Source organism: Mastigoproctus giganteus, chromosome 1 (genome assembly GCF_048544385.1).
Source record: "Mastigoproctus giganteus isolate SK-2022 chromosome 1, ASM4854438v1, whole genome shotgun sequence".
NCBI classification, from domain to species: Eukaryota; Metazoa; Arthropoda; class Arachnida; order Uropygi; family Thelyphonidae; genus Mastigoproctus; species Mastigoproctus giganteus.
In genome coordinates, this window is record NC_143575.1 from 214,695,065 (window position 1) to 214,717,539 (window position 22,475).

At 36.6% G+C, this 22,475-nt stretch overlaps 1 protein-coding gene across 1 annotated transcript in view; it reads left to right on the forward strand.

Moving 5' to 3' along the window:
* Window positions 1–15,478: 15,478 nt before the first annotated feature.
* Window positions 15,479–22,475, forward strand: part of LOC150091512 (uncharacterized) — a 36,032-nt gene continuing 29,035 nt past the window's right edge. The window contains exon 1 of the mRNA XM_090368687.1: window positions 15,479–15,671. Within this exon, the coding sequence (XP_090224813.1) occupies window positions 15,479–15,671 (193 nt within the window). The remainder of the gene's footprint in view (window positions 15,672–22,475) is intronic.

The window sequence follows — 22,475 nt, forward strand, 5'->3', positions numbered from 1 at the left end:
CCGCCATGGCAATGACAGACTTGTGAGCAGGCGCATTGTCCTTATTGATGAACGTTTCCCCACAGACGATCCAATGGAAGACCAACCTGAACATGCAGATATCAGAAGAAGAAATTCGCTCTACACATCAACCACACCTGATTAACTTTTTACATCCCAAGAACTGGAGACAGCAATGAACAGAATCAACCTGAATAAATGCCCTGGCATTGATCTTACTGAGTATGCATTCATACAACGGGTGTTCAAACTGAAACCAGAGCACCTACTTCTCCTTTTTAACCGCTGCTTTAGAGAATCTCTCTTCCCTGAACCCTGGAAAGTTGCTCGTCTTCGACTCATTCCGAAGCCTAACAAACCACCAAAAGAACCTCGGGCACTCCGCCCCGCTCTCTTACCCACCCTTGGTAAAATTCTGGAACGACTCACAGCGATAAAAATTGTAAGCATATTTCAAGACAAAGGACTTATCTCTCCTTTGCAATATGGATTCACACAAGGTCGCTCCTGTGAGGATGCACTCTCAGAAATAATACTCCATCTAGAAACCTCCAAGGCCAAATACGAACTGGCCATCTTTATAGACTTTGAGGGAGCCTTTGGCCGGGTATGGTGGGAGAGCGCTCTTGAGAGGCTTCGCACTGCTGATTGCCCACCACAACTCTACTGGTTAATCAGGAACTACTTCACCAACAGAACCGTTACAATACAGGCAAGAAATAGGCAACTAACACGACCAATTTACAGAGGATGCTCACAGAGCTCCGTATTGGGCCCCCTAATCTGGAACCTGGTTCTTCAGGACTAGCTTCGCCGCAGCTTCGACAGCACCAAAATCACTGCATTCGCAGACGATCTCACCATCATCTTCTCGGACCGCTCTCGGTGAGCCCTTGAGACCACTGCAAACCACGTGATTGACGACCTTGCCGACTGGACTCAAACCAATAAGTTCCGAATCAATCCAACAAAAACCAATATGATAATCTTTGGAGCCAAACTCGACCTTCGAAAGCCTCCCCAACTTAAAATCCAAGGCACACAGTTACCTCTTGTGACCCAAACCAGAGTCGTAGGGGTCATCATTGACCATAGACTTACTTTCCTCCCTCACCTTCAGAATCTCAACATAAAAGTAAGAAACTTCTCAGCCTCAATAGCCAGGATCTCCAGGAGTGACTGGGGACTCTCCAAGCGCACAATACTCCTTTACTACAAGGCGATGTTCCTCCCCATAGTCACGTCCGCTGCAGGGGCGTGGTTTCACCGGGCAATTAAGTGCAAAATTAAAGAGAAGATGAACTCTTCCAAAGGGGACGTCTGCGTGGGTAGCACAGTGGTATCGTCACCGTCCTCCCCACACCGGGTGGAAAAGGCCCGGGTTCGAATCCCGTCGATGACGCGAGGAACTTTAGTGGGCTTTTTTCACTCCGTGGCTGAGTTAGTCAGTCTCAGGCGTAGATAGCAAGGTTGTTTTCCTTCAGAAACTGAGGTTTTTTCGTCCAGCAAAACAGGCAATTCGACCAGAGAACACACGCAATTTACAGACACGAATACGGGTTAATGTAATCATTTACGGGGAACCCTAATATAGTAATTTGATGTCCAAAGGGGACTTCTCCTGACCACCCATCGGATCTGCAGAACAGTCTCCACAGCAGCAACACAAGTCATTGCAGGGGTTCTCCACTGGACCTCTTTGTAGTTTATAGGGAACTATGCTACAGAATACGAAGGAGGATTCCTGCAGCTTAACTTTGACACGAACGTGAAAAGAGAGAAGCTGCGCTGCTATAATGAGCTAGTTCATATATGGCAGACGCGATGGGACACAACCAACAAGGGACTAGTCACGAAAAACTTCATACCGGATATTACCTTTGCAATGGCAAAATCTGTTACGAAATGGTTTACTCTCATGATGGAAACCTAATATCTAGTAACAGGACATGGGGCTTCAATGAGAAATTGTTTCAATTTAGACTTTCAGAGTCAGAGCTTTGTTTCTGTGGAGCAAAGGAGAACTGGTCCCACATACTCTTCGACTGTGCAATATATAATGAATTCAAAGAAAAGCTGAGGAATAACGTCCAGGGATTCTCCTCAACTGCAGCTAATTCAAACAGCAAGTAATCTTGCAGCACTCCAGGCCTTTGCAAAAGAAGTTTTTCTTCGAAGGAAGAGGCTTATTCTGGGGGAGAACCCAGTTCTGCCCCAAATCAATCAAGTCTGAAGATAAAATTGGACAATAAGATTCGTTTCACCAAGAAGACCTGGACAATACTTAGAGTTTAAGTCTGTTTTTGATGTTAGAGTTCTTGATAGCCACAATTGTTTAAGATATGGATGAGTTGCTAGTGTAAATTTTATGCGTTGTTGTTTTTTTAAATGAATTTATATATTTTTAATTAATTTATATATTTTATGTTTTTACAATGTTGTATTTATTTATTTATTTTATGAAAGATGTAAGATATTCAGTTGAGAGTTGTTAGGCGGATGTGAACTTATGTTCTGGGTGCCGCCTTTAGTTTTAATAAAAATAAAAAAATAATAAATTGTCCTTATGGAACAAGATTCCTTTTCTGAGTTTTCTTCGGCTTTGTCTCTGATGTTTTCACGCAAACGCTTCACAAGGCCTACGTAATATATTCTCCGATTACCTTTCTGAAGGTAATCTACTAACAACACTCCAGCAGCATCCTAAAAAACTGATGACATCACCTATGCCAGCAGAATGCATCGACTTGACTTTCTTTGGAGGGGAGAAAGGCTGTGTTTCCACTGTTTGGATTGCACCCTTACCTCTGGCTGAAAGTGATGGACCACGTCTCATCCATTGGCACAAACCCTGCAAGGAAATTTTCTGGATCTGCTTGTAAACAATGCAAATGTGCACTTGACTTGAAAACTCTTGTGCGTGTTTGATCTGCTGTCAACAACTTTGAGACCCGTTGTGTTGATATCTTTTCCATAGCGATAACCTCTGTTATTACGTTTTTTTTTTTTTTTTTTTGATTTGGTAGTTGTTGGCGCATCGGCTTCTGTGGCCATATTGCACCTCCCAAGGTTTTTTGCAGTACTTTGATCCAAGCCCGAGGCGGGAATCGAACCCGCGACCTTTGGGTTGCCGGGCAGGTACTTTACCCACTCGGCTATGTTATTACGTGGTACTATGTCCAGATGAACTGTCACTCGTCGATCACTCATTATCAAATCATGCACACTGTCAACAACTTCTGGAGTGATGGACGAGTGATCAGCTTCCATGCTCTCCCTCCCTTGTTTAGATTCTGCTGCCCCCTTCTTAACCATGGAATAGGAAGGAGATCCTCTTCCAATTTTGCAACCATATCCTCATGAATTGCGTTTGGCGTTAGTCCCTTTTTATCCAAATATTGGAAAACTGCACAGTGATTGATTTTATCCATCGTTCCTCATTGACACAACTTTTTTCACTTCAGGACCTGTAATTTAAAAAAAAAAAAGACGTTATTAAAACTACATGAAACTTGGGAGTTACTATTTTAAGTGTTATATGTAAGTACAGAAATTTTTAACACTGTCCCACTATCCTTTCATACTCAGGCCACAACTTTTTAACGCCCCCTCGCAGGTTGAACTTTATTTAATATCTCACAGGAATTTGGCCCTCGTGAATATGTGTAGAAAATGGTGCAATTGATAATGATATATGATGAAGATAACAATACCATGAATGAAGATATTCCAGAAAACAGATATAGGAATGAATGAAGATGTTCCAGAAAACAGAAATAGGAATGAATGAAGATGTTCCAGAAAACAGATATAGGAATGAATGAAGAAGAAAAACGAATTCATTCGGCAAGTTTAAAATCGAGATGTGAATTGATGCTGACGCTAATTAACACAAACATTCTAGTATTTTCACAATATTGATAAGTTAATTTCAGAATTTTAGAATAAAAGTTAATTTAACTTTTATTCTAAAATTCTGAAATTAACATTATTAACAGAATAATAACATCCATTGAAAAACTGATAATCTTCGATAACGCTCTTAATATTAATTCCTGTAAATTTGAGTGTATTTGAGTGTACAACAAGAATTTGGTATAAATTTGAACTAATAATAGAGAACAGACACATTATCTTACAACTGAATTTAATGGAAATTCTCATATGAGAACTAAATATAAGGTGCGGTAAAAGTCACAAACCCATTTTATTTATTTATTTTATAACTTTAGAACTACATTATCGAGCGGAAAATATCACGGCACTTCTCTGAAGATTGTGAAAGATATGAATTAGGTGTATACAGATAAGAAAGGCATATAAATGTGTAGACGAGACCACAAATATATATAACATCCTCTTAACCAGTTCCCGGTTAACAACCGATCGTGCATTTTTTTGTAGCAAGGTGCAGCTTTGAATGCACAACTTGCATATCAGTAACCATGTATACTGCCCTAGAACCGCAGGCAGGCCTTATCATTGAAAGCATTTATAATAAAAAATAGATAAAACAAATTGGTATTAATGACCTCCAAATGTGCGCTCATAACCGTAAGCGTATTAAATCTGAAAGAAGTGTGTTCAAGGGGCGATTTGCATGTTGAACGGGCTGAAAACCCCGTTCTTTTCACTCGTTCCTCGAGTGAAAAGAACTTCAGAAATTGCTCCTGTCGTCGATGGGAATCAAAACTATACCTCCCCAAACGAGTGGCAGATGGCAATGTATCGTGTAGACTAGGCCGCCACGGACAGCTAAAAGAATAAAAGCATGGGGTACTTCAAAATTGACGAAGGTTGCAAACTGAAATCTCTCCACTATGTGCGTGTTAAGCAACAAGCTGCTAAGGCTATGAGGCGTCAGTATATTGTGTCTGTAAATAGCATGTATTCTACAATCGGTTTGCCTGTTTGTTGGACGAAAAATTCGAGTTTCCCGGAGATAAAACCATGCAAACCTCGCCTCAAACCAGTTAACTCAGTCATGCTATGAAGACAGCCCAGCGTCACTCGACCCCATGCTTTCCACTCAGTGTGTCGGGACGGTGATGATAATCAATATGCTACCTGCGAAGGCATATCTCTATTAACACGACATAAACATTGTGAGCAGCAGAAAGTGAAGCAAGCTACCCAACTGAAAGAGATAGAAGGCAGTTCATTTAACAAACTTACTCAGTGCGAAGGCATATCTCTATTAACACGACATAAACATTGTGAGCAGCAGAAAGTGAAGCAACCTACCCAATTGAAAGAGATAGAAGACAGTTCATTTAATAAACTTACTCAGTGCGAAGGCATATCTCTATTAACACGACATAAACATTGTGAGCAGCAGAAAGTGAAGCAAGCTACCCAATTGAAAGAGATAGAAGACAGTTCATTTAATAAACTTACTCAGTGCAGTAATAAACTTACTCAGTGCAGTAATAAACTTACTCAGTGCATTTAATAAACTTACCAGCCATAACTCCCCAAAACAACTGTTTCGGTTTCCATATATTTTAACCATGGAATCTGTTCAACGATGAATAACAAAAGGCAGAATATTTCTACGGATGGATGCCGGCGACCATTAATCAAATGGAATGTTTCGAGATAACAAGCATTAGCAATTAAAGAATTTCTTCATAGTTAGAAAGCACTGATGCAAAGAAAATAACGATTTACTAAATTAAACACTATTATACCACGTTAAAGGAATTGTTTCAAATGAAGAGATGCCAACTGCTACCTGAATACCAGCAAAAATTAAAAATAAAAAAAAGAATGAAATTAAAATTTAGAATAAATAAGCGAGGGTATACATTCACTCAAGGAAGCACAGTTCCTTGAGTGAATCATCAATCCTCGAAAAATTTGCTCTATCACATCGGAATTTTTTACAAAAATTCCGATGTGATAGAGCAAATTTCAAGTAAATTTTGAAAGAAATTTACATTAAAAATATAGTTCAAATTGCTTATTATCAGTAAAACATCAGAAAACTTTTCTTAAAATGCAGACTGGTATTATCAGTGCGTCACCAACCTTTTCACGAATAACAGTAGTTATTCGTGAAAAGATTGTGGTTGGAAGTAGTAAAACTTATATGGCTCAAAGGAGATATCGCGGCCATGCAGAATCAATTCTGATGCGCTACTTGTGAAATGGTCGACCCAGGAACTAAATTTGCTGATTCTTTGAGTAGTTTGCCAGAATCGCCAGTTTTCCTAAAATCATCCGGAAAATATGCGATGTCGGATAGCAGACTGACGAATTTGGGAGGTTAAACTCTGCAGAGGTCTGCTTTTCAGGCATTTCATCCCACTGCCTAAATTAAATTAGACAGTGGTATTGCACTAATACTAAAACAACATTTTTCAATTATACTGGAATACAAAAGGAAATACAAAAAGATGAGAAAACGTCTTGGCTAGACGTGCAGCTCTATGAGCAATTTAGCAATAGGATATTGTGCTGTCCATACTTGTGGGCAGCATAATCCTGTTTATCGCAATCGTCTGTCACCATTATTTGCCGACCGGGTTGGTAAAGTGCCTGCCTGGTAACCCAAAGGTTGCGGGTTCGAATCCCGCCTTGGTTTTGGATCAAAGTACTACAAAAACCTTGGGAGGGGCATTATGGCCACAGAAGCCGATGCGCCAACAACTACAAAAAAAAAAAAAAAGAAAATCACCATTATTTAGAACAGTGATTTTCAACCCGGATGCCGCGGCATCTTAGGGTGCCGCAACAACATTCCAGGGGTGCCACGTAATTTGGGTTTAAGTTACTTATACTTATTTTTTTATTTCTTTATATATTTATTTCATTATAAAAAGGTGTACGGTATTTATTTAATTTTGTGGTGATCCATAATTGATGTTTATTTACTACTTCTATATAAAGAATATAATTATTATATAAGTATATATCATTTGCATTATGAATTGTAATTTTGTTTATAGATATATTATTGTAATAACTACCACATAACACATTTTTTTTTTAATATTGGATTGAGTAGGGGTGCCACAAAATAAAATAAATTACTTAGGGGTGCCACAAAATAAAATAAATTACTTAGGGGTGCCGTTATTAAAAAAAGGTCGAAAACCACTGATTTAGAACAACGAAAGCTGTTTAGCGGCTGCAGTTCTTGGTGACCAGATAAATGCTCACAAGAAAAATACCCACACGGAAAATTGCTCACACGGAAGAATGCTCACATTATTTTTAGTTTGGAAAAAAACAAATTATTTCATATTTCAAAACGCAACAAAATGCTGAATTTATATATTTTATTTCTACTTCTATACAATGTATTTTAATATAACTTTTATTTTTGGATTTTAATCTTGAATAAGTCTGAGTGCTCTGGTTTTATTGAAACTAAAGCCTTTTATTTTATTTACAAAAATAAATTGTTTTTTCTCTGTCTTACAAAGTGAACAGTCAACACTTTTTGGTTTTTTTATCAACAAACAACTAATTCAGACATATTTCAGTGATTTATTTATTTGTTAAGAATTTGAATAGAATTTTCATTACTGTAAATAACATAATCTCCGCAAGTATTTCAGTTTGTCTGCTACCTGCTCATATTCCTGCACAAAAGTGACAACCAAGTCATGCAGTGCATCATATCTTCTCTTTTTTACCTCTAAATGACCTGCCTGTGCATTAACCAGTGTCAATCTGTGGAAAGCCACGTCCCTCTTCAGTCCATCACACAAAACCACACGCTGGGATGTCTGTAAGTGGAATAGGGAATTAAGTGCATTGTGAAATCCTTCACAGCAGTTTGTAGTTTTAGGCGACCGTTCAAGGGTTGCATCATCATGATTCCATATTCTCATTGGAAACTGGAGATCTCTAACTGTTGCACCCTCAATGTATGTGGTAAAGAAGTATGTGAGCACCTCATTATAGCTATCTTCGTCTGGAAATGTGGCGGCAAGCTTATCAAAGACACTCCTCACATCATGGACTGGGACAAAGGTTAATGCAGCAAGAGACTTCAGCTTGAGTTTTATATTTATATCAGTTTCAAATTCAGCCTTCAAGCCAATATTGCTGAGTTTCCTGAGACTCTGACACAGATAGAAAAAGCACCCTTTGACTTCAGCGTCTGGAAAGACATTCATGCAAGCCTTCTCAAAATCCACTAAAACCTTTTGAGGCACCAGATTTGGAACCAACAGCTTCATGATGTCAAACATTGTATTATAAGTATCCAAGTTCTTTTTCTGTAACAAAATGTAAATACATGGCGGATATGAGTTACTCAGTTTGGCATGCCACATATACAGTTGGTAAAACATGTTTGGAACTTTATCAAAAGGTACCATCTCCATAGATTGTATCTTTGTTCAATTCACCTAAAACCAGAATTCTGTCTGGATCATCCACACTTGAATCATGAAGTAACAGTTGACGGTATTTCTCAGGAATGTGAAAGTTTATTTCAATTGTCAAAATATATGTCATATTATGTAATAACATATGTCATATATGTTAATATATAAACAAAATGTCAAAAGCCAGTGTGGCAAACGCTGGCTTTACAGAACTTTTCATTTATAAACAAATTCTTCATTCGTGTCAATAAGAATACTGCATGTTTGAAATCACAGCATGCACATAACGCTTTATTAAAAGTGTATTACTTGATAGTATTGTGAACGTGAAAATGTTTTCTATGTGCGTATTTTTTAGTGTGGGCATTTATCTGTGTGAGCAATTTTCCGTGTGGGTATTTTTCATGTGAGCATTTATGACAGTAGGATATTTTCTGAGCGGAATTTCTTATAATCCAAATATTCTTACATTCCAAATATACCGTATAATCCAAATATTTCCTCCGAACAATATCATTAAATTAACAACTGAAAAGCCGTCAATACGAAAAATTGCAGATTTTGAGTCCTTTATGTGGAAGAGAAACTGTTGTTTGGACTCATTACAACCAATATGATTTCTGTTTGTTTGCCTATACATATTAAAATTATTTTATTAATTTTTGTACATTTTATTCAGGGGCAGCAGTAGAGTTTTGAACATGGGAACAAAACTCCCTAAGAGCGCCTATTCTGATATATCCGAATACGGATAATTATTTTCCATGAATGTTTTTATTAATTTTGCTGTTTGCTTCATAATATATATCATTTTATTTGTTAGCACAAACAATATAAATATTCAGAAAAAAGAAGGGGGAAGGTTCTGGTGACCGGAGTAGCAACTGCCACTGTTATTTCGCCTAACGCCTGTCCTGATTTTATCAGTTCTTTAATTGCAACCCAATGTTTGCTAAACTGGTCTTGAAAAGTAGTTAATTATTCCTTTTAACTAACAGTATATTTTAATTATATATTATAACAGGAAATGGAGGAAATGTGGCAAAACACAGTATTACTTTTTAACTGCTATTGTTAAGATTAATTATTACCTCTTCTGTGTTTTTTCTATTTCATTAATAACCTTCCAAGTCAGACGTAGCACAGATATCAAGAAATATATTCGAATAAAAAATATATTCTTTACATTTGGCATAGTTTTATATAATCATTTTTGTAAATCAAATTTCTAAAATGAAAACAATTCCGGCCATGTTCCATCAGAATATCACTAAAACACATTATTGGCTTAATAATAAACATACCGTCTATAAAGAACTATCGACACGGAATTTGAATTCCCGTGTCATTTTTAAAAACTAGAATGAATAAGCAATGTGATATACTGAATGGGTGTTTGTTAGGCTCCAAAGCAAATAAGGCTATGAGGAGTCAATATACTTTGTAATTAGGCGTGTATCCTTAGGTCGGTTTGTTGGACGACAAATATGTTTCAGGAAGAAAAAACGTAACCAATCCTCGCCTAACACCGACTAATTCAGCCACGCTGTGAAAAAAAAAAAGCATAAAATTCGTCGTTTTACTCGGGACTCAAACTGAGACCTTTTCCGCACGATCTAGGAAGACAGCAACTATAGCCAATGTACTAAACCGCGAAGGCTGTCGCACACTTCCATATTCACTTATTACATCATGATAAAATTATTAAAGGCATTTTATCCAAAGCTGAAATTACTCGTTCTTGTCTGTGATATTTTTCTATTAAAGAATATTTCTTTTTGTAGGTGTCTTAAACGTTTAGTTTTTAGTTTTAGATATCTCATGTATAATAGTAAAGTACTGAATATTTTTGTACACTGGCAATGAAAGAATACGAACTTTAATTATATCTACTGTATAAAGATAAATGGTACTCCTAATTTAATCAAATTATATATAATGAAACCTCAATCACCACTCATTAAGAATATGCTGATATCAAGTTTTGTCAGTAATCATCAATGACTTAAGCTTAGAAACTGTTTTTAACTTTACCAATACCCTTCTACAGATTTATTTACGGATTACAATCCCTATTATCTTTTATTCGCAGATAACACTCGAAATTGTAACGGTAGTGGTTAGATACGCCAGCAATACTCCACAGGAGCTCTCGAACCCGAATTCAATGTAAACAAATAAACACTTAATAAATAATTTATTTATTAAGTGTTTATTTATTTATTACTTAATAAACACTAAATAAATAAATAAATTCTTTTACGATTAAAAATATGAAGTTGTGCACCTTGAAATTATTCTAATGCGTAACTTTTGACAATTAAACTCAAGTCTACTCGCTTACCTGACATAAACAACTTGTTGTTGCACTTCTCTTAGTGTGAGTAAATCCTTTAATGGGCAACCTATCGATACCACCGGTACATAAACTGCTTCCCGAGGTACCTAGTAGCGAAGAGGCACTATCCAAACTCACTACACGTCGGGCAAGCCGTCGGTCAACCGAACCGTAAGTGGTTTGTTGAAGGGGATTCAATCTTTCCATACTGGACCTGTGGGCAGCCATAAGCTGAGCGGCGGTCAATCGAGTCACCTGCTCGACAAGGTCGCAAAAATAAGGCTTGGTCTCACGTCACGTTCATCTACCTTGATGGTCTCATAGCACTAGTAAACCGAAGAAACAAACTTCCATTATCCGTTCTAGTACACATAGTATCACTGACGGGACAGTCACTTGACGAACACACCATTTCTTTTGTATCGGCACGTGCTTGTGAAATGGCTTGTTGCATGCCAGGACTTTAGGAGCAGTGAGACTACTGTTGCGATACGAATTCTCTCTTCTCGCTGTTGTCATGGTAACTACTCTGTCCCGGATGTTAGACTGGAGGTAGAAGGAAGATAGTGTAATAGTAGCAGTTTTCCCTCTTCTTATTCAAAACTCCCATCTCACCTGGAAGTAGGACATTGATCAAGCACACGTGAGAGATAAGTGAATTGAACGCAAATTTCCGTTTTCGGCTGTTTGAATTATACGGGTAAGAGGCCAATCTTGAGATCTTGTTGGAAATACAAGCGTTCTAGAAGGAGGTGGTTAGAAGTGGAGGGGAGGGAGGAATTAAGTAGTAATAACTATCCACAATCCCTTAAAGCTTTTAACCGTCTGGTGCACCAATAAAACCTGTCTACAATATAAAGCAATCAAATGGCAACTGATTGTAGTTAGTGCACTAGGAAACAATTCTCTGCGTAGAAACACTCGTAGTCATGGAACGGTTAACACAGATCACGAAGTCTGTTTTCCGTAGCATTACTATGAACAGTAATCAGGTAACTTTGTACGTAATGCTCTGGTTACCTTGCTTTTAATGAGGAGCTACTGGTATGTCAGAATGAATCCGAAGAAGTGATAACCAATTTTCATAATGTATGAAAAAAAAAACGAGAAAAGGGCAAAAGCACCAGAAACTCGAGGCCAAAAATTCGCAAAATGGATGGCAATAGGCACTCAACTGTATTGAGATCATCTAAAACGCTTACGATGAGAGGGGAGGGAAGGGGGAGAAACACAATAAAGTATATGAAAAGATTAAAAGTAAATAAAGCTTTAGGTAATATGGTATATAGATATCAGGATAACTCCAGTAACTAAGAAAATATCCTTCGAGCTATGTAATGATAAATAAATAATTCTCTCCTTCATAACTCACTATGCTGAGATCATTTTGGTAGTACACTTGAATTCATTTTGATAAATGGCTGAGGAATTTTAATTCTTTGTCGTGATATTTTTTACTTTTCCACAGCAGAAAGTAGGATCATATAATAAAAGATGTTGGACCGAAGAGTTTTTATTATGATACATTTACAAACTATTTACGGGAAATATATAACTCATCAGTACAAAGAGACAAATCTTGTAAACCAAGTTTCACAAATGGCAACAGCAATAGGTATGTAAGCATTATAAACTTAACAAAAAATAGATTCAATACAAAGTTGTTTTAAGTATTCCGAACGATTTTAAATAAGGATATTTTATTGATTAGAGATGAGCATTATCTTAAATTAAAGCATTCTACATGGAAAGAAATATTAGCAAAGCAAACAAGAAATAATTTTTATTCTTATAATTATAATTTTTATTATTATAATTAATTAATTATAATTTTTACTATTAGAATTTAATCAATTAATTAAATAATTCAAAAATATAATTACATGATTAGATCTAATTATTCTTAAAGCTTAATTCTTCTTTACATGTAGCTGATAATTCCTGTTTTTGATTATTGTGATATTATTTAGTCACCACAACAGAAATACCTTTCTCACAGTCTTTAGGGAATTCGAATCAAATGTATTAAACTCCTCTGCTTTCAAAATCGTCTTGACTTTCACCGTCTAAACTATGAAGCACTTTTTCCATCGTTTCAGAATCGTTCCTGTTCGCTCCAGACAACTCCAGGAGTCTCTTTTTGTTTATAATATCATAAACTCCGTTATTGATTCTCCATTTCTACTCAAAATTAAGTTAAATACATAATTTAATATCATTGTGTCATATATACCACACAACTAGAAACATATTTGTTTATGTCCAACCTTACAGTACAGGTAATACGAATTAAATTTATAAGTCCCAATTTTAGGGAGATTTTTAATATGACTGAATGCCACGAAGCAGGCCTTCGTGGGCAGTCAGTCATATGCGACTGACAGGTTTACGTGACAAATAATAACTACTACAAACTAGTAATAATCCAACATGTGACTAAATGTGCTTAAGTCTGAAAAATGTTGACAAACCTATCACATAAGATGTACTCAACATCTTCCCCCCGGCAACAGCTCACTGAATGCTCTATTGATCTTGCAACCAATTTGCTAACGACCTGGCTAGTTAATATTGCTGCAGACACTGCAGCGAGAAGCAAAAGTAACAACCAAGACAAATATCTAGAACAGCGATTCCTAGGCGGTGGAAAGTAGCCACCTATGTGGTAGTACAAGTGCGATTCAGAGGAAGCAACTTAGAAATAATGAAAACAGTACTGGCAAGGGCTCGTGTGTTATGTTGCTGGATCAGATTCACTACACACATTTTCACATACTTCACTCTCACCTTCACCTTCCAATCTTTAATCTACATTACATTGTTAATCTGCTATGTTAGCAAGAATTTGGCGCAGAACATGGCATATAAAATTATTCTAGTATTAAGTGGAAATTTTCATAAACTGAGGCGGTACTTACACAAAAAAATTTTGGAAACTGCTGATCTAATGGACATAAAATAACTGCTCCTTCAATCAAAAACAAAAATTTACCATAAATGGCTAAAATGAAGACAACAAAATGAATATAGAAACATCAGGGATTAATTAATTAAATTAAAAAAGCTCCCCATTCCTCATTAATAATCAGACATCCTATTAAAAACTATGAACAAAATCGGTACTAATATTACAATGTTACAATGTAATATTACAATTTAATTGCTTTGTTTATTTCTCTTTGTATTTTTAAAAGATATCTATTGCCAAATTACATGTGCAACTACTCATAAAGAACACTGCATAGCCTACCACGCTCCAAAAAAATAAGACTACTTGCCATCGACTCATCTGTATTTACGGTTACTACAGAAAGCCCACTTTTCTCTTATTTGGAAAGATCTTGGTTCAAATGGAAATTTTCCCGTAACACTATGACTCAGAATACTGAAACTGGCTGTAAGAGCACAGGACCGCAGAAAAGTAATGGGTGAAACTGGCGAACAGTTATACAGAGAGTGAGAACTATAGGGATAGTGAGAAATATAGGGATATCCAACTGGAAAATAAAAAAAAAACTCTTGGGAAAAACAACTTCATAAAGCCCTACGGGGAATTTTTAGGATTACAAATAGAGCATACAAGTAAATACAGGGTGTCCGAAAAGTTCGAAACTATTAGGATTCCAGGTTTATTTACAAAATTGGTTCTGTATGCCCACCCTCTATCTCGACACATGTTTGCAATTCCAGATTTTTCGGACACCCTGTAGACGTCACTGATATAAAAAGACAACAATACTTTTAAAGGTTTCTAATTAGAACTTTGTTGCAGCATAATTTTGAGCAAAATTAAATTTACAGTTTTCACTGCTAGATGTAGCTAACAGACCATAAAATAATTTTTTCTTGAGCGAAAAAATTAGTTTGTAGTTTAAGCTACATAAATGGCCGCATCTTGTGTATTTTCCTTTTCGTACCACCAGGGCCGTGCAAATGGGGGGGGGGATGCATTGGATGCGCAGCGCCAGGGCCCACGATCTAGGGAGTCATAAAAGTCTCAGCATAAATAAACGAGGCCCCTTAACCCCGTTTGCATTCGGGCCCCCAAGTACCTTTGCACGGCCCTGCGTGCCATTGCCTCACCATTGCTGGTGAGCCAGTGTTTATTCCAAATTTCATCTCTGGATGATTTGTGGTTTGCTACCTACAGAAGGCTAAAGTGATGCAATGTAATTATTACAATCCTGTATATCAATACAATGTACTGTACTTGCAAATTTTCAGAAAGTTCGATTAACTCTTTCAGGTGGGGCAATTTTTGATAGTGAGTGTATAATAAATTTTAATTTTTCTTTTAATCTATTTCTTACTTCTTGTGTATAATAAATTTTAATTTTTCTTTTAATCTATTTCTTACTTCTTATTTATATTTTTTCATCATGAAAATCCTAACAAATCAAATCAACAATTACCAAGAGCAAAACAGATAAACAGCGAAACGACAGCTACCGAAAAGAGCAATGCAACTGTATTAAGATTTTCGTCAGTGTCCAGTTCTACTTTTTAAAGAAATAGATTAAACCAAACTGAATAAAAAAGAACGAGTTTCTTTTTAAAACTTCAGTTTGTCTAACCACTAAGAGAAATATTTCCATATGAAAATGAATAATTTTGAAACGCCAGAACTGCTTTCACCCTTCAGACTTTAATCAAAAGGATATCAGAGAGGGTATAGAATAACAAACCAAAAAAGAGGTCATAAGTTTACTTAAGTGTAGACGGGTATTACGTATTTACATCTTTATCATCTGATAAGGAAAATATACTTAAGTTTTGCCGCATACTAATCTGTGAGACTATGAACACAAGTGAAATGAAGTTGGAAGCTAAAATGAAATACTGCCTTAAGATCTATATTGTTGTGACCTGCTTGGTGCTGATAGCAGAAACTGCAACCCCGTCTAGAGAGTCATCGCGTTTAAAAGAACTTTTATTGAACAGGCAAAAAAGAACCAGCCAACCTATACCACCACACGTCACGAGCGTCCCAGGTGGGTGCTTAGCAGTTTTATACAGGCTTAGTTAATATTGAAATAATAACAAGTTTTATCTTGTATGGATGTCCTCATTATACTTCTTGTACGCCATTCTTATTTAAGAATTATAAATCATTTTCTCTGTGCTGTCAGCATTTGCCATGAACATCGCAGAAAGCAGAAACCATCTTTATATTTCTACGAAGTGAACGAAGGTTGAGAGCTCATAGGCGAATTCTTTACCAGTAAACTATATAATTTAACCACCCGTTGGAATTACAATAGGTGGGTAATTTCTAGATAGAAATTTTATTGATTATGCAATAATAAAATTTCTAGATAGACATTTTATTATTGCGGAAAGATTTCCGCAGCAGTTAAAGGAATTGATTATGCAATAATATAATTTTGCTGAAGTTAAGTAATAAATAATTTCTATTAATTTCGATAATTAGTTGGCCATTTTAGAATGAGATGTAAATTATTCAATAATTACTAATAACCTACAGTACATAGTAAATTATTGGAAATTAAATTTATATTTAACAAATTGTGTTGAGACTGAAAAAAAATAAAACAAAATGTTGAATTTGAATAATTACAACAGTGCAATAAATTATACTTTCCAAATATCATAAAGATGGAACAGAATCCTTTTTCTTAACTCCTAACTAGTTTGCGATGGATCATATTCAAACTTAAAAATAACGATAGATTTCCAAATTATAGTTGTTTCACTGCCCATATACGGAATAAAAATTACACATAAGGCAAAAAAGCATCCTCTTCTGAATACAGTCGAAGCTCTATATAACGACCCACCAAAGAATGAAAAAAAGGTCGTTATATCGATTGTTCATAAAATAGCATTAGATTAATGAGAAATTCGCTGGGACTAACCACATAGGGCGTTATAACGTGTGGGACGTTAAAAAGAGGGTCGCTATAAGAGCCTCGATTGTAAAAACAACAATTCTATGTCTCTCTACAATAAGTCAATATATGCAGTGCATTACATTTCAGGCGTGTTAGCAAATACAGTAGTAATAATTCATGATTTATAACAAAATAAGTCAAACGTATCGACATGAAAATTTGTTTACAAAGATTCGTAAAATATTCTACGCAAGCATTGAAATTTTTAAATGGATCAGAGCTCCTGTTTCAAATTTATAGTATTATTTCTGTAGGGGTGAAACAGGATGGAAGGCTACGAAACTGGAATTGAATTTAGAACCATCCTAGGGGCCAAAAGAATATACGTTTAAAATTTGGTAGCAATCTGCATTTTTCTTGACGATTAATGCGAAAACATACCTTCATTTATACCGATTTTTGTAATGGGGAGGGTGACGAGGGCTGTGAAATCGTAACTGGACATCAAATTTTCTCAAGGACTAACAGAACATACACACACTTTTACTGCGACACTGACAGTGTCGGGGACATAGCTCCAAAACTATGAAACTTTTCATATAGACTAAGAGAACCCAATAGTGTGCACCTCTGTGTTCTTAACGCATTGAATTCTTTCTATGAGTTATCATTTCTAAAGGGCGTCATTATTCATTGCAATATTAATTAAATTCCATCGTACTATAAACGAAACAGGGTGTTCTTTACCAAGGTAAGTGAAAGAAAACTTTAAATTAATTCGCAAGGAAAATCTGTGATATTATTTGTTAATATAAATGTTATAAATAAATCAAGTGGACCGGGTAAAGTACAGTATATATTTTTAGCTCGCAATAAATGAAACGTTATATTTCATGCCTGTAAATAAGATAAAAGCTTCAAATGGAAACCTAAAAAAAAGGAGTGTATACTCTGTACGCACAAAAGATGTTTTATGTGAAAATATCTTAGCGTCATTAGTGGAATTTAGGAAATAAAGGGAGTGAACGTGTGCTCACGCCCGCTACTTCCTAAATGTCATCTCGCATTTTCGTTACCAATCGGTTTTAATTCTATCTGAAATATTTAGTATGAACGATGTAAAGTTTTATGCTCACGCCGGCTACTTATTCTACAGAATCAACGTTAGTAACTGAGTTAACGTAATTTAGGAAGTGACGTAATTTTGTCATTTCCGTTTCACATTTTCGTGGAAAATTTGTTTTACTTCAGTCCAAAATTTAGTAGGTGCGTCAAAGATGTTTTCACATTAAAAATAGTGATACTGTTTCCAGTGCTAGATATGAGTATACAGTGTCTCATAAAGCTGTGTTAGAAGCTCTTGATAGCACTATACATGTCCTTCAACATAAAAAACTTCGTCTGTCGAGCAGGCCTGGTAGATGGTCTTATTTAGGCAAACTATAGCCACAGCAACTTGTGCGCCATTACACACACACACACACACACACACACACACACACACACACACACACACACACACACACACACACACACACAGATGGTCTTATGCAAAACATCCTTGGGGGTTCCCACAATGTATTTATGATAACTAAAGTAAGAGACGTATACTTGCAATTGCAACGTATCTAAATGTCTCTGGAAAACAGCGTCGATTAAGGTACTCGATACTTGAAGCATCGGGTACCTCAACGGCACCTAACAATGGAATGTAACGAAAATGCGAGACGAAAAAGAAATTGTTCATAAATATTTCATATTTATCAACAATGTTGCAGTCATATGACAAATACTTGCATTGTTCCAATCACAATCCTGCAGTAGTAACTGCAGGATTGTGACGTCATAAAGTAAAGTGCAGCCATTATCAACCCACTGCAGTGTGGAAGCCTCCTCAACAATTCATGCTGAGGGAAATGGACCATTATCTGCCACGCTGGTCCAGTGCGGGTTGGCAGATCGACCGTATTCAGCAGTCAGGGGCTTGAAGCCCGGTCTACTCAAAGAGCGTGTGCTACTGCACTCCCGCTCCTGCCCACTTGGCTACGGAGGTGTGACGTCATACTATTAGACAAATAGATTTCACAAGCCAAGGATGTTTTCGCATAAAATAAAACGTTTTCGTGCATACAAGGTATACATGCGGTTGTTTTGTTTCATTGTGTTTTTCTAATGCAATTCGACAAAATTAAAACGAATGGTTTTTGAATTTTGTAAATCGGTTCACTAGAATTCAAGATATAGTACCGGTCACGAAAAATGCGTCATGCGCTCTAATCACATTACTAATGGGTGCTCGGCACAAACTACTGGTGGGAGAGTGGGAAACGCCTCTGGCGGGAGCTGCGGATAACGTAATAACTTCCGTGACGCACTGACCAATCAGATTTACTCCGTTGAAATTTTTGTAGGTGCCCCCAAGGATGTTTCACATCAATAACAGGAATAAATAAAAAGCGTGTCATTGGTATTGGCTGTGACTTTCACCGAACACTGTCAGTCACTCCACGTTAAACCCTAGCTGATGTTCTAGAGGCTTGCATCAAAGTTTCACACATTCGAAAGAACATCCTGCAACTCAGCCTATAGAGAAAAATGTGTTTGCGGAAAGCCTGCTCCGACTGGAAAATGAAGCACTGCATCTAATAATTAAGATGGAACAAATATTTTAATTGAAATCATTGAAAAAAATAGCCGCAACACTTCAATAACTGAAAGAAGCGAAAGAAGTAATATTTCCAAACGTTGCATATCACTTCCATTACCCAAGCAGCTTTGCAAATAAAGAGCGCCAAATCGTGGTACTCTTTCTTGGCACCGAAAATGGCACAGTCAATGCCACAAACAAAGAGCTTTCTAGTTGCTGCGCACTACACAAAGTTACATTTCTATTCACACTGTACTAAACACAATGAAGCAGCCAACCACCCGAATTTCTCAACTCTGGAAACACCATTTGAGCCTCATAATCTGAAACCCAAGAAATTCTTATTAATCGTAATGTACCCATCACGTTTAACAGGAATTTCAACACGCGAACACTCTGCAATTTAACATGACTGGGCTCTCAAAAAACTCATCCTATATCACTGAAGCCACCATCGTGACTGACTTTGCAGTAGAGCAGAATGTATCCATTCCAAGCATTCCAGCCATCGCCCCTGATCTGCTATTGAATTTAAGAGCCTCCATTCCCGTTTATGTAACTTTTGTCATGCTCATCAACGAGGAAAACACAGGAAAAAAATATTCAAAGTTGGCCTAAACCTGCAAAGGCCATGTTTTTCTCAAGACAAAGTGTATATTTGCTCCTCAAGAGTTTGCTTCTAATACCAAAAACATTTTCATGTTTGTCTCAAATGGTAAATCTTCCAACCACGAAACACTGTCTACAAGGAAACTCTGCACTAATTATTGTCAAACACTATAATAAATGTAGATTTTCCGTGTAGGTTTAGCTCGTGCGGATTTTAGGATAAAATTAAAACAAGAAAAAAAATGAACTAACACTTTGTCTCGTGTGATCGTTTGGTTGGAGGACAGAATGAACAATAACAGCTGTACTGCACCATACACATAGCAAAATCTTCTGTTGGTGAGGTGGGAGATTTGATGTGAGTAGCAGAGGTTCAGAGAGAGGATGACAACAAAAGACGTTTTCATTTGGTGTTGCTGTCATAAGCAGAGGTTCAGAGAGAGGATGACAACCAATGTTTCGCAAGTGAACAACCAGTTCCAAAAATGGCTTATTACGGCAACGCGAAACCAGCGACACGTGAATTGCTGGTCTCTAAAGAATCTCATGAGTTTGCTTGATATCTGTTTGCTCAGTTTGAACCGGTTTTCCAGTCGATGGTGGCCCTCGCGGTAGTACAATGGATGCAATCACTGTCCTCCCAGCCGGGTGGAAATGGCCGAACAGCCACCTTTTCCTAACTTTTCACTATTTTACAGAACCGCGTCTAACACTAGGCATCGATTGACTCAGTGTCACTTGCACTTTCGAAGTGCAATGACAGATAATCCCAATCACAATGGCTTCCACATATTTGTCATTTTGATGACAAATATGTGGAACCTTTAAAAACCGCACGAAACTTTGTCACGTGATATCTTAGCTGAAGCAATTTACGCTTTGATATCTATCGAAGCCTATTCTAATTTATATTGTTCTAACTTATATTACATTGTTCTAATTTATATTATATTGATATATTATTCAAAAATCTAAAAAGTTTCGTAATGACATTTTGAGAATACAGAGGTATTTCATAACTGAGAGAAAGTTGCTAAATCTACACTCGCGACGAAGGAAAAATAAAAACTCTTCTTCAGTTTATTCGGCCATCACACAACTTTATCTTCCATATATCTGAATATGTAGGTAGCAGCTATGAGACCACCAAGGCATTTCTAGAGAAACAGAATAAAATTTAATAAAACAGAATTGAAATAAATTTCATTTATTTCAATCCTGCCCCAAATATTTCAATATAGTTTAAAGCGGGATACCATCCTACGATCGGAAATCTGTAGGTTACATTAGAATGTAACCTAATCTGTAGGTTACATTAGAATGTAACCCGGAAATCTGTAGGTTACATTAGAATGTAACCTACAGATTTCCGATCAATCATATTACCGAATAAATTAGTCAATCATTAAAAATGAATTTTCCCACATTTCCTTTAGTCTGATGTTTTGTTTTTCAAGTATTTTTCTAGTTTGGCTCCTCACCCCCCCCCCCTTTGGTGATAACAAACAGATTTAATACCATGCGAATGTTCTCCAGGCTTTAATACGCAAGTTTTAAAGATATGAAATACGCAGTGGTAACTCAGTGAAAAAACTGACATTTATCACTACACTGGGAAAAAATGGCTTATAAAGTTGACTTATGATCACAGCCTTGAACAATATTGCCCCTTTCCCCCCATTACTTGCAAAACTCAAGGTCGTCCGCAACATCTACTCTGTTGACGTTTTGGCAATGCATTTTCATTTCAATTGAGGTCAACTCATTTACACAAACATAACTAGGTTGCTATATACTGTATTCACTTTTATTTTCCCCTATTTAACCAATTTGGTCAGTTCTGTTAAATGGAATAAAATAAAGACCAATTACACACAAAAGTTCTTTATTTTATCTTGATTAAGTCTTTTATTATTGTTTAAACAGTCTACCTTATCGGATACGCTGCAATGCCAAATATCAACGTATATTATTTAACCTGTACATAAATTGTAAATAGTATGACAATACTTATTCATTATTATCATGTAACCGGTGTCCTCTAGCTGGATAGCTGTAAAGGGACATTTCTTTGAAAATAAATTGATATTAATAATAATAAGAAGAAATGGCATCCCTAGTCATGATTCCGGGTGCTTGTTTTGCATGCCTTAGTTGAATACAGGTAGGACCATCTTTCATTAGAGAGCTGCTGCACATGGATTCTTATTTCACGCTCCTAAACACAACTTGACTCATCACTGAAGACAATTTTCCATATTTCATTCCAGCTAGCTCTATCTCTACACCACTGAAGTCGATTTACAATATAAAAGATGGCGCGAGAGAGTTGTCACAATGCTCTACGTAAATGCAACCCTGAATATCACTCGTCTACTGGCGCTGCTTCTTGAATTGGGATGTACCAAAGATGAATTAACATCAGCCAAAAGCTCTGAAATATAACACTAATAAGTATGGGTACTATCCGTATGTTCTGCTATCCACAAGTTCCAACATAGTGTGCAGAGTATTAGGGTCAGACGACCCCTGTGGTTTCCCATATCTGCGCCATATGTACACTGTGAAGAAATACAGAACTATTGTAAATGCCAGAAAAGTGTTCTGTGTTGAATACGTAGTTTTGCGTTGGGTTCTGTTGGTGTCCTGGCACTTGGCCGCAGGGCCCCTGATGTAACGCCACGTTG